The 13812-nt window shown below is 44.9% G+C and overlaps 1 protein-coding gene across 2 annotated transcripts in view; it reads left to right on the forward strand.

Moving 5' to 3' along the window:
* LOC142576022 (uncharacterized) overlaps positions 1 to 12890 on the forward strand; it is a 52456-nt gene extending 39566 nt beyond the window's left edge. For both annotated transcript variants that reach the window (XM_075685899.1, XM_075685901.1), the window contains one exon: positions 10856 to 12890. In XM_075685899.1, coding sequence (XP_075542014.1) covers positions 10856 to 11089 — 234 coding nt within the window. In that variant the 3' untranslated portion in view covers positions 11090 to 12890. The remainder of the gene's footprint in view (positions 1 to 10855) is intronic.
* Positions 12891 to 13812: the final 922 nt, after the last annotated feature.

The following is a 13812-nucleotide window of genomic DNA, read 5'->3' on the forward strand; positions in this document are numbered from 1 at the left end:
TATTATGGAGCTTTCTATTAATTTCCGTAATTGGTATTGAAATAAAGGCATTTAGTTGCTTTGTAATTCGGCGGTGGTCGTTGTGGTTACGCATACAGGCGGGGTTAGCCTGGGAGACATGGCCGGCAATTGCTCCGACTGATCGTCTCTTTCTGTGCCAAACACGTCACAATGTCACCATGTGTCCACCAGTCTTGCATGTCGAAAAAATGTGAGAAGAACGCGTAGCACTTCCACTGCAATTTTTTTTGACGGTGGCGCGGTAATCGGGCGAGTGTGGCTGTGCTTGTCGGCGCTGTAGCAGACGCCCGGAAAAGGAAGCTGTCGAATGGGACCGTGCAGTGATTACCTGTAATAATATAGCCTCAAGTACTTATGCACAATGTGCGATAATGCTGTCAGTTGACCGCATTTCTTTTATTTCTTGTCATTTACTCCGAGCTTTGCTTCCTCCTCGCTCTCAGACGACGCCGTAAGTTAAATGCGCTGCCATTTCGGCTGCAACCTTACCTCAGCGTAAGAACTTCTACAGCGAAGCTGTTTATGCGGACCCTGTGCCGTTGTTGTCGGTCTTCGCTAAAAAGGGGCCACGTGACTTAGCGGGAAAGAAAAAAAAACAGCTCAACAGGGAGAAGGGGGTTCGAGTGACCACTTCCCCATTGTGAGAAGGCTATCTTATACGCGAATTTTATACGGCTGTCACACGGTGAATTTTCGGCGATCGAGCCAGATCGGCATCGAATTTATAGACGATTGAGTCCACCCTGCCGGGAAAGAAACAAATGTTATGCTGGCGGTTTGCGGCCAACGAACAGTGCCCAGCGATTGAACCGCGATACTAGGAGCGCTCGGCTGCCGGCACTTTTTGCGCCAGCAGCGCCACTTCAATCGTCAAACCAATCCAACCAATCGTCAAAACGATTGCAGCGCGCGCATCTCCCGTGGTGGGCATTGCGCCCAATGTACCGAGCTTTGGATTAGTGGTTCCGCACGTTCCGTCCCAGCTACAACGGTGGGAAGACCACGAGTATAGTGCGTACTCCTGAGGAAGAAGCTGCCTAACGCGAGTGTCAGCGAGGCTGCTTGCAAAATTTGATTTGAATGTTGTAACACTCGGTGTAACTAACACAGCTGCGCTGTTCGACCATCTTCATGGACTGGAAGGGGTGGGGATCTTTTTTTTTTTGGCTCAGAAATTGCGTTCGAACAGCGCAGCTGAGCGAATTCCGCCCCGGATTTTTAGACACTAAGTAATGCTGCTTTAGGCGCGTGCCCTAGGCACTAAACGATACAATTCAGGGCCCGTATTCACGAAAACCTCTTACGCTAGAGTTGTCCGTAAGTTAAAATTTCAGGCAATTCTCATGCTGGACGTATTAACGAAGCCAGCCGGCCAATGAGAAACAGCACTTGCAAACCAAAATGTTTGTGAATCCGGCACCAGAAATATGTAGAACCTAATAGGCGTGCTTTAAGCAGATATACACAGGTGCTAATACTGACTGCTACCTGAGCAGCGTTTCCGCTGCATAGCGTTCTTATAATAGAGTAGTAAGTTGGTGCGCCACGTTTTTTAGCTAGTTCCTTAGTAAACAAGGGACATACTGCACAAGCGTGTGTCTGTTTGCAGCATCGCTGCACGGTATCGGCTTAGACGCAAAAAAAGAAACAGATTCAGCGGCAAAGAAGCACGATATCGGTGTTAGAGCCGTTACACGAGATTTAAAGGATTACTGAGATAGCATATTTGACTTGCAATGTTTACGTCGCAGCGTCAAATGAAGGTACAAGCTTTATAACACTAGAAAAAATACTGAAAAGCTTCAAAGCGCCACAAGTATACTTCGCGCGCGCCACACTAAACAAAAATAATCCCAGGTGGGAGTGAATGCCTGATCGCCTTGTGCATTTCGGAATTAAAGTTTAACATGATCCATTCATATGGAGCTTTAGTTAGCTCCATCCCTCACAAGAGTTTTTGTGGTGTTCAAATAGGAGTAAATATTGCTTCAATTCGCGCAGGAGTTTTTAGGTGTTTGAGTCAATGCTACTTGATTTCGGGATGGGTTTTTAGTTATCCTAATTGAAGCGAATATTACTCCATTCCTTGAGGAGATAAGTGTTCAAGTTGGAGTGCATATTACTTCCATTTTTGGAACGCTTTTAGGGGTTTCTTATGCAGCAAACGTTACTTCATTTCTGGAAAGGGTTCTTGAGTTGTACAAGTGGAGTAAGTACTACTCCATCTCTGAAGAGTTTCTCGAGATCTTGCTACATCATTTATACTTTGATTCCTGCAATGAAATGAAGACGCAGCTTTCGTGCCGTGACTGGAAACGGGCATGACATGGTAACCCAACGATTTGCGGTTTTCGCGAGAAATTGTAGTAGAGGATCTATTATGGCTATACGCGTGTAAAAACTGGGAAGTAAAAGCACATTTCTGTCCAAAACATGAGCTACAACTCGCCGGCTCTACGCCCCACATCCGGCGCCGAACGCCATATTGCCAATCCGTGTGTGACGTCATGTGCTGCATGGAACCGAGCCATCGTCTGCTACACAATCAGCCACAACACCACGTGAGGTCGGAACATATCTGTCGCTTATCGTATTTGCTTCAGATATTGCATGCCATGTCTTCTACAACGCTACCTTCGCGTGATCAAGCGAGCGACGGATCTTTGAGCAGCAGAAGCAGATGCCACCGGCTCGCGACGAAACATGGCATCCAAGATTGGCCCGTGCCGGCTGGCGCGCGCCAATTTTGGAGGCCATGAACGAAAACAGCGTAGTAGACGTGGTCAACATAGATGGCGACATTGGTGTTTCGCGAAATGCTGCTGATGCCTTTCTGCACAGTTCATGCGTGCAGCACTGCTTAGCCAGCCGTTCATGGGAGACGAAATCTGATGCTACTTAGTACAATGGAAATTGTTACGAGCATAGATCGTTTGCTGGCATGCATTTCACGCATGCATGTCTCTCAGATCCGTACACAACAAAACTACGATTTTGTTCCTTCCGCAGTTGCGTGCGACATATGCTGTAAACATATATGCCCGCGCACATGTGTCTGCGGCGCAAGGATTTTGTGCGATGTACACTTTGGCTGTACCTTTACTAGAACTTACTTTATTGCAGCCTATATTGGTAAAAAAAAAACAGCAAGGCTAGCGCTTAACCGGGGCACTGCCTGCCGTATGGGTCGGTGCGCGAACACGGTTGGCATCACGCCTGGTCGCAGCGTCGGCTTTTTGACGGGTATCCGAAACTCGGCGAACAGGCGCAGATCATCGTTATAACTGTGTGGTATCAACTGTTCAGAGAACAAAACAAATACGTCAGATGAGCGCCAATCCTTCGTGCCCACATTCGTCTCCCAAGCCTTATGCTTGACGGGCTCCTTGGGGAACCTGAAGTACGCTACCGAGCACTCCTTGCTCCGTTCGCTTTGCACCCCGCAGCACTACATAGGCGCCGCGGTAGCATTGTCACATCCAGCTTTTCTGGACGGATGGATGGATGCTATGAGTGTCCCCTTTGGACCGGGGTGATGGGTTGCGCCACCAAGCTCTTGTTATTTTACTGCCTAATGTCCTACCTAGGTTAAACAAGAAAAAAATAATAACAACAACTATGAACTCCCACAACCAAATTTTCTGATCCCCTATTGCGAACTGTGCTAATCCCTATTGTGGACATGTTTGCTTTTCCACTGCTCTCGATGAACACAAGCGCTTCAAGGAGGACAGTGGTACCTAAATCGACCGCTGGGCAGACGTCTTCGCATTCTAATAAGACATCTGGACACTTACCAACTAGCGCCCCAAGCGGCCCCGGCACGAAACTGGCGCGTTTTCAATGGAACGAGCGGGTTTTTCGCGAATAACAAAAGCTGCAGGTCGATTATTGAAAAAGGCAGGTGACAGACATGTTCTGGAAGACAATCCACACGAGCCAAATGCAGTGATCACGCTGTGGCAAACAAAAAATTTTGTTCCGAGAGCGGTCAGATATTTAGCATAGGAAGCCTATAGAAACGACGAAAATTTGCACTGCCTTTACGAGACAAAAACGGCGGTTGTTATAAAACTACGACGTCTATCGTAATAGCCGCTGTAGCGTATGTAGCCCGGAGACTCAGATTTCGATTGATGCCTGTCTCAACTCTCTACACATGGCGTAATACTGTTCCAAAAAGCGATTTTAAAACCCAGTCGTGCAAGTTCACGTGGTATAAAAACCTAAGCATATGAGTTGCGCCAACGCTCGAAGCCGTTGCTGGGTCGTTTAATCGCTCATATCTACCGTTCGGCGTCATGCTGGCAGCGGGTCGATGCTGTCTCTGAGGCAGCGTTTCCTTTAACGCCCCGTAGGACTGAGTTCGACAGTCTCTCACCAGATGGCCGATACACAAAACTCAAGATTTGGTTTCAGTGTTGGTTTTTGTCAGGAGGGCCATTCAAATATACTATTTTCAATTTTTACTTCCTAAAACGTAGCAAGGGGGTGCTTATTTGTTAAGTCATCGCTTTTATTATTAAATGTTATTCCTTGGACAGCATAACAAACATGCTCATGTCTTTGTGTTACGTAAAAAAAAGAAATAGTATCGTGCCTTGTAGCATGGACAACTCAGGAATTCTGGACATTGCACCTTCACCATCCTGTGCAACTTCACGGCAATGCACATGCGTAATTGAATGGGCCAAATTTTAAACAATGTTATTTTTATATAATGGCCGAGTATCAAAAACGCTTCAATTGTCTGCGCCAAGAGCGTACTCCCTTGTAACAACATATGCATTTATGGCACTTAGTCGAAACATTGGTGGTGCGTTAAAGCAGCGTTTCGATCGAGGATGGACGGTTATGCCACACGACAGGAGCAAATGGTTTTGCACCCTCTCAGCAGAGGGCGCACTGACTTGAAGACGCACGAAATTTAAACCGTAAAGCGAATTATTACAGCTGGAGTTGGAACGGTTATTGCAGAGCGAGTGTCATTCAGTCTGTTTGCACGCACATATTTTTGTGAGGCAACAGTAAAGGAGAAGGAGCGTACATGGATGTGCACACCTTGAGCGTGCGTGCGTGTGTACTTGCATTTGCGTGAGCGCGCGTGTTTGTGTCTCAGTATTTGAACATGCGTACGCACGAGTGCGTGTATGAGTTTGCGAGCATACTCGTGTGTGTGCGCGCGTGAAGTTCCGTGTGCGTGTATGCGTACGTTTCTGCGCGTGTGTGCATGCATGGGCGCGTGTAAATGTGAATGCAGGCGAGCATTTGTCGTATCTCTGCGTGTTTGCATTTGTGTGAGTGTGTCGAAAGGATTTGTGTTCGTGTGCGTGAGTGTGTGCGTGTTCGTGTGTGCGTGTGTAAGCCAGCGACCTAGCGAGCATTTCCCCGCTTACACCTACTCTTGCGGATGAATGGGATATAGAGTTTATTTAAATCCATATCTAAATCTACAAGACAAGAACGAATGACATTGCATTTATAGCATTATCTCTTTTTAATAGCGAAATCAATGCAAAAAAAAAGAAAACGCAGTTCCCTTCGCTTCTGTGAAGAAGTATGACCAGCAGAGCTGTGTATGTGGGCCCCTTAATGGCGAACTGTACCTCCACCGGGGGAGCGCCCGGCATTTCACTACCTTGGGCATCGGCCCACGTATGGAGAGTGCTTAACGCCTGCTGCACCTCCGCCGTGGGTTCGGCCCAGCATTGCAGTATCTTCGGGAGTTTGTTCTACATGCGCACACGATAGTGGGGAAAGTAGCCCTTAAGAGGAAGCTTTAGCTTGGGTGCTCCTATCTAAATACATGTAAAAGGAGAAGTCATTTTTCTCGGCAACCACTGCACCAAAGTTGACTAGGTTTGTTGCATTTAAATGGAAAACTTAAAATCTAGGGACTTCTGGTTTCAAGTTCTTGATTTAGGTCATCATTTATTCATTAAAGATTGGTAAAAATTGCCAATATTCAGAAAACGTAAGTATCAAGTTTACAACTATTGTCTTTCGGCAATGAAAAATGATATCACAATTCTGTGCATTGCATCTAACAGTACATCAAAAGCGGACATGAATCTAAAAAAAATTTAGTAATATGGAAGTACAGCTTTTGCAGAACACTTGTACACAACGTAACGAATTCACGTAAGATATAAGTTGACATATAGAATTTGCCCGCTTTGAATGATCTAATGGATGTCGTTTACAGAACCGCGATATCTGTTCTTGATGCAGAGCTATTAATTTGTAAACTTCGTGCTTCTATTTTTCTCGCACTTTCCAATTTTTGGAATTTCTTTTTACAAAATTCAGGCCCTAAATAGAAATTCTGCTTTCAACATTTACTAGAATTTACCATTCTCTCTCAAATGCAAGAAATTTCATTAATATCGGTCCAGGGGTTATCTCAGAAAAGCGTTTCTGCGTTTTATATCTATTTGAATAGGCCGCGCCAGTGTTGGGCTCGAGCTAAATCTTACTCTTAATGGCTTCGCTGTAACAAATGTAATATATATATATATATAACTCCTCAGCCATCAATCATCAATATCGCCGCACCAGATTTCGTCACGATGGCACAGTCACCATCGGCATGGCTCCGTGAGCAGTTACCAAGCTGTTCACTTTTGTTCTCTTCCTCCCTCGGTGGCAGCGCATTGTCTTGATGCCAGCGACGCGTTAAATCTGCATCGTCATTGCGTCATGCATCGCTTCTGCGACCAAGCAAGCTTTCGGCGGCACGCACTCACTGCTATATTGACACTTTTTAACTACTTGCCTTTGAAAAACAGCATGAATAAAAATCGAAAGCGGACTGGCTACAAGGAATATACTCACGGGGCCGTACTATTGATGACAGCATCAAAAAAGGCTAGATGCTATAAGGTTGCCTTACAGGTTTGCAAGGATTGACTGACGGGCTAGTTGGTTCATTATCACAAGGACAGCGCTTCAAGTTGTTAGCGTAGTGTGTGTGTGGTTCCTCCTTCGTGTCCCGTCGTGAAGTGCTGTTCTTTCCGTGACTTTACAGATGTTCTTTTTCTGCGTCAGTTACGCTTTCCAAGAGCGTTTACTTGGAAAATTTTTGTTTGCATGGTTTTTACAGAAGCATGTTTGATCAAAATTTCTTCTCTCGGCTGGACAATCTCGAGGACGGGCGCCAAACTGCTCATTTTCTTTAGCCACCTAAGATCAATTACTGAAAATTTAGTTACCGTAGCTTTGTTAAATACGCACACAACTTCTCAACTTACTCAACATCCAGAGGTTACCAATCTGAACACTCGAATGATAAAACGTCATCAATACTTGTATTGGTTTAGTTGTTTTGTTTGATGAAGTTCAAAGCAGCCGGCCTATTGATGGTGCTGTAGGCTTCTTATAAAGCAACTGTGAAAGCTTGAACAGGTTTTCTTGGCACAAATCAACTTCATGAGCTTAACCACATGTGCCCAACCCACTTCTGCCTTTATAACCGATTCTCCTACATTATACATGAAGCACGTCAGCGCTACGGTACATCCCACAAGGTGTGCGAGAACATTGTGCGCGCTCCCGATTAGATTTCCGAGCGTTGGTGGCATCAGGCTCGGTTTCCTGGCATCATCGGAAATAAAAACATCCACTTGGAGGAAAGCATTGGCTACATTTTCAGTACTTTGTAACATATAGATCAGTGCGGATATGTACGTTAGAACAAAAAGTACTGAAATATAAAGATAACGGTTCTGCGGCTATTTTCGCTGTCTAATGTTAAGATCTAAAGAAAAAAATGGTGTAACTTTGTGACAATTAATGCTGACATGAAATATGAGCTCCAACACAGTGCCCGTAGTGGAACTGCCCCTGGACTACAGGGTTACATTGAACCACGAAATTCTGGGTTTGATAAATTCTAGTAATTGCAAAGTGCTTAGCTCTAGAAATTTTGGTATGTCGGCGCCGCTGTGCTGTCTTGGGGGCTCTTTAAACCGCGAGCACTATGTTTCAGCTAATATTCAAAGCAACTGTGCACTATGTTTTTTTTTGGGGGGGGATGAGGTTTTTTTAGCGTCTAAGCTCTGTTCCAAAGTTATCGGTTAGCTTAAGACGCGCCTGCATGTGTTTCTAATATCCTGTATTTTGTCACGGATTCAATAGCAAAAGAGCGTTATCTTATAAGATTGCGCGCGTGAAGCGAATATTGTCGTACATTCTCCATCACATTTGAAGACTCGAGATGGCGCTGCAATGTACGAGCATTCCAATTTGATGAACCAATGCCTTGATACACAGATCAGGTTCAGAGGAAGCACTACTTTGCACGCAGCCATCGTTGTGCTTTGAGTGTTATTTTCTTTTCCAGCGCTAGCTCACTTTATAATAAGTTATATTCGTGACTCACTCTTTTGGAACTGCGTTGTTCTTCCAATCACTACAACTTGACAGTATAGACGTGCCACATCTTCATTGAGCGAATACTGGAAAATGGACTAGGACTTTTGTTGCGTGTGCGTTTACACATTTACCGCAATAATTAATTTTTCATAACGTATTTTTAATTTAGAAGGCTATAAAAGACAGCAACCTTATATTAACAGGATGTCTTAATAATACAGAAAATTTAAATGCTTATTAGTCGGCTTCTACCTCATGGTAAGGAACTTCAATGAAGATATCCTTATGATAATTAAAAGCCTATCCACTTGACAACGTTTCATCTGAGTTTCCCATTTGCAAGCTGATACCGACTTGATGGTGGTTCGTATCGTGGGCCCTTCACCTATGTCCAACCATCAAACAAAGGGCTATTCTGAAAGTTTCACTTCGGGAAGGCGTGTTACCCTCCTGCCTTTCACTCCCGTTCACAAACACGCATAAGACGAAAGTGTTGCGTGAAGGGTTTGTCCAACGTACACCCAACAACGAAAAGAGCGCCCCGCGACTTCTACAGCACCAGACAGACCCTTGCCCCAAGTTGAACAATTCCAATGGCAAGCTGAACAAAGCAGAAGTTTCCCGCATATGCGCACAGCTGAAACCCGTATTCTTCGCCGGAATACACATGCTCGCTCGGCAAGCGTGCAGCTTGTGACGTTACGGATCGCGAGCGTGCCAGTGTTGCTCGGCTGTTATGCTGTTCGAGTGTAATATAAAAAGAAATCAATCACAAATTGCATGCAGGTTCAAATGCGCTAAGCTTTTGCCAACGTCGTCTTGAACGCACAAGTATTACCTCACACAATACAGATTGTGATCGAAAATGGGCTGTCATGACCCCTTTAAGGACACTTATTATTGACCGATGAAGTACCGCTGGTCTAATGCTCGGTGCCGATAAGAACATTTACCATAACTTATATCGTTTCCCACCTTTCTATTTATACTTGCTTAGATTTTGAATTTATTTACAATGCTTCACTGGGCATTATTATTGAATTGATGTTCAGTTAGAGCATTTATCAACCCTTCTAGTTAAGCGCCCTTCTTCGGCTTAACAACTGTGTTCAATAACATAAATTGAAACGCGAACTCAGCACTAATAAAACGCCTGCATTTATTGCGCTTGCACGTTCGCGAGAGCGTGTGACATTGATATGATGTGTTTTTTCTTGACACCAAAGCGAATGGAATCATTTACTTACAGGAGTACGTTCTCGCTTATGTATTTCTTGTTAGCATTTCTACGCGCGTTATGATTTCATGAAGAAAATACAACTGACGGTTCTTCGGATAGCTGTATTAAGTGTATTTGTTACCTTCAGGCATTACAACATTACACGATGGACAACGCATAGAGTAAAACACAGCATTCGAGGAAAATTACGTGTAATAACATGGTATTTGAAATGATACATATCAGTTCGCGATAATATAAAGTACATACTACACATCAGCAAGGCCAAAAGTCGAATATATCGCGTATTTATTCAACACACGCACACGAAAACAACACAGTGCAGATGTGCATACATTGAATGACAGAACGAGGGGTAGTCAATTGTAACAAAACGATTGAATTACTCGAGTGAACCTTGTATAGTATCGCTCTCCTTAACTTGCGGGGGAAACAGTGCGCGGACGAAATAAATTTTTATTTCATTTCATGGTGCGAGGTTTTCACACTAAGAAACTCCGTATTGTAGACAGTGCACGGAGGAAATACATTTTCGCTCCATTTCACGGCAAGGAATTTTCACACTAACAAACTGTCTATTGTAAATGGAGCGATATTAAATGGTTCCATTTATTTACTCCGTCATTTGGTTAACGAGGCAAAGTCATGGTTTTATTCTTTTTACGCCATGATGGTGGAGTAAATATATCGAGCTGCAGAATTTTACAATGCAGTCAACCATAAGAACACATATTCAGGCTTGTTTATGCTTACAGTATACTTGCTTCTATGAACCGATTTTGGTTCCGATAGTTGGAGCGGAGATACGTCATGACGTTGTGATGTTACTGGGTAGCTCCATTACAGGCGACCGCTAAACGCGTACGTATACCCCCTCCTCTCCCTCCTAAAAAAAAAAAGAGAAATAAAAGAAATCGCAGCACTACTTTCTTTTTTATTGAGCAACACCATTATGCACAGACTCACTGCTACAGTACTTCGCCAAACATTCCTCTGTGGTATCACATTACGGTAACGTCGATGACATTATGTCCCCCGTTGAGACGAAGTTTAGTCTCAAATTAAAATATGAGTGTTTCCCAAGCTTCATGCTCGCCGAATGTCATTCACTTACGTGTGAGAAGCGTGTGTAGTATACAACTTCTACAAGCTCGAAAATATTTTGTCGGTACTCTTCTGAAGGAGGGTATATATTAAACCTTTCGCTCCCCGCCTGCGCAGGTTCGTCGCGAGCACACGTGGGTGATCCTGCTGGTGCGCATCGTGGCCAACATCGTGTGCGCCATGGTGCTCGAGAGCGCCTTCGTCGACCCCGACCTCCTGGACTCGGTGCAGGTCCTGGCAGCCCTCATGGTCGTCTTCGCTGGCGCGCTCACCACCTTGCACCTGCTCGTCGAGGGCCAGGAGAACTCGCCCGTGGTCGCTGCACACCGCTTCCTGCAGCTGTTCACGTAGCCGAGGCCCCGGAGCGCTACCTCGAAGGGCCTCACTTCCCCTCGCGGTTCCCGAAATGTTATCTTTCGATTTAAATACTGCTTTTGCAGAACCTTTGATCTTTAGCTTTTCTGAATACAGATCCTCTCCCCGCGTTTCTTTGAGCATATATGGACGATCAAGGCATGTCGCGGGAGGCAACTTTTCAACAAGGGGAAGTTGTCTTAGTCCGGCCAGCAAGTGGCTTTACTTCACAGCGGTAAACGTTGCTTTACAAATTAGAGTAAGCGTTAGAAGTAGCGCAATACGCTGCCAAGGAAAGCCCTCACTGCCCTGAAGAAGGCAAGTCTCTTTGTGGAAGCGCTGGCTCCAGCGACATTCCTTGTTCGATAATTGTTTGCCCCTTCACGTCTCCATCTTCCTGTCAACCTCTGCCATGTCCGGCTTTCTTTCTTATGTGAGCACTACTCACAACTCTGCCCGCCTTCATCGGCACATATTACCATTGCGTGCGTCGCCCTCACCTCTGGTAGGTCCCATAACATATAAGGGCTGCCTCGGTAGCCACAATGACCGTTAGGACGGCTGGTGGCGCCAGTGCGAGTAGTTAAGGCTGACCAGAACGGGCTGATGAAATAGACGCTGTGGGAGGGTGCATAGGCGGAGGCTGAATGAACGGTATGCCCATGAAGAGGCGAGATCGCGACAACGTCAGTATACGAGGGCAGATGAGCTGAAGCGTCGGGCTTCATAAGTGAAGTTTACTGATGTTAATTTTTCTTTAATGATTGCCTGGATGCCAGGCACAGAGGAAGGAGAAGGGAGTCGTGGCAGGTGGTCAGAATGAACATTTACTGTGAAGGTCTTCATGAACGATGGTGCATGTCAACGTCCACAAGACAGTACCAGTAGAAAGGTGAACTTCACATGCATCGGTGGTATACACTTAAAGACTGCAACTCAACGCGCCGGTATGTAGTGATGACATACTATGCGGTAGTTGAGTTGTAAGCAGCGTGTTGAAGGCGAAAAAACTAATCCCTTTGAGGATGTGTCGGATGTCGTCACTTTGCGACATGGGGAGGATTCTGCGCGAACAAAGCGCCAGCAGCGTTTACTCAGTGTAGGATTGTTCGAGCGATTAGATACGGTCATAGGGTTTTTTTTCTTCACCATCTGCGCGCGTAGAATTGCGGCACCATTAAATCGGACGCCACATTGTATGTAAAAGTACCCCATTTTCAGGGTCCGGTTTGTGATTTAGGAACCATGTCTTGAGACGTGTTAGAGGTAGATAGAGATATTGCCAACTTTTTTCTTTGCAAGCTTTGCTGCTTGTCACTTGAAAGACATCTTTTTTGAAAGTGGTGGAGCCGACTTCTTTTCCCGTAACCCTTCTTTATTGGCCTACGTCAAGATGAATTCTTTTTTCCCTAATGGCGAATTAGGCTGTCGTAGCATATTAACTAAACGCTACCGAACCCGCTTGGAAACGAAAGTCTGACAGCGGTCGACAGAATACCTACTATTCCATGGAAAGCTTTCTGTACATGTGCGAACATTATATACATATGTCGTATGTATGAAAATAATTTGAGCAATTGATATCATGTGTTGTTATTTGAATTATAGACATGAACATTACATTGTATGTGCAGAAGCCGAGCGGCAAGAGGTAAATACATTGGGTTAATTTGTGCCGACATAAACAGATGAACTGATCAACATCCTTATACAATCACACCTTTTTTTGTACTTCATAGTTGCCAAAATTATAACCAATATGAGAAGCAATAAATAAATAGAAATTGAAGGAACTCAGCGACGGGTTAGTGGCTAGCGTGGTCAGTGGTTGTTAGAGGTGTTTAGCGATTGATTGATTACACATGGCTGCGGTTTGATTGCATGCGTTATATTACGTTCTAGTCGACTGAGTGGCTCATCGCGAAACATAAAGATGGTGTCACCTGACGTTATATATAGTGTGCGCAATATGGATTGCTATTGTCACAACAACAGCTCGTGCCGAGAAGTACTAACTTCGCGCCTCAGCAGTAAGATGGAGGCAATGCTCACACAGTGAAATCATTATGCTGAAGCGTCTCATTCTGAGCGCTCTTTACTTGAAGATCAGTTGCTTCTAGCTCATCGCAAGCGGACTCTCTCACGACAGCTCCGGCGTGCTTTCGTTTACTTTCCTCAGGCTTCTTTCACGAGTGATCATTGAAGTGATTCTCTCGCATAAAGCTAAACTCGGAAATAGGTTTGACTTCGCAGATTGACGTAAAACAAAACACACAAATTTAGAAAAAGGAACCCGCGAGATGGGGTTTACTGCTTCGCAAGGGCCATAGGCGTGCAATTGTTCTTGGCTACCAAAGGCAATATCGCGCCGAGAGAGACACAAAAGGAGGCGCATTGATGGAAACGTCAATTTTAGCCACTAGAATGGAAGAACTGGGCTAATTAAAGACATAAAAAATTAGGACATTCGCACACTACGAAACCTTGCAGTACGCTCTTTCTGGAAGGCACTTTTCGCTGTTGTCAGTCGATAAGTGCACTGATCGAGTACTCGCGATGCACCTGCAACTACATCGCTATATATATTTGTGGGCGTTGCTCGATGAGCTGAAAACAGCGATCCGTTGAACCGTGCACCTGCCAACACACCGATTCCAGCCTTTACAACGGAAATCCGTACATTGTTGTTTGGCAGCTGCAGGTACATTGGAACTACATGG

This window comes from Dermacentor variabilis, chromosome 3 (assembly GCF_050947875.1).
Source record: "Dermacentor variabilis isolate Ectoservices chromosome 3, ASM5094787v1, whole genome shotgun sequence".
In the NCBI taxonomy this organism is placed as follows: domain Eukaryota; kingdom Metazoa; phylum Arthropoda; class Arachnida; order Ixodida; family Ixodidae; genus Dermacentor; species Dermacentor variabilis.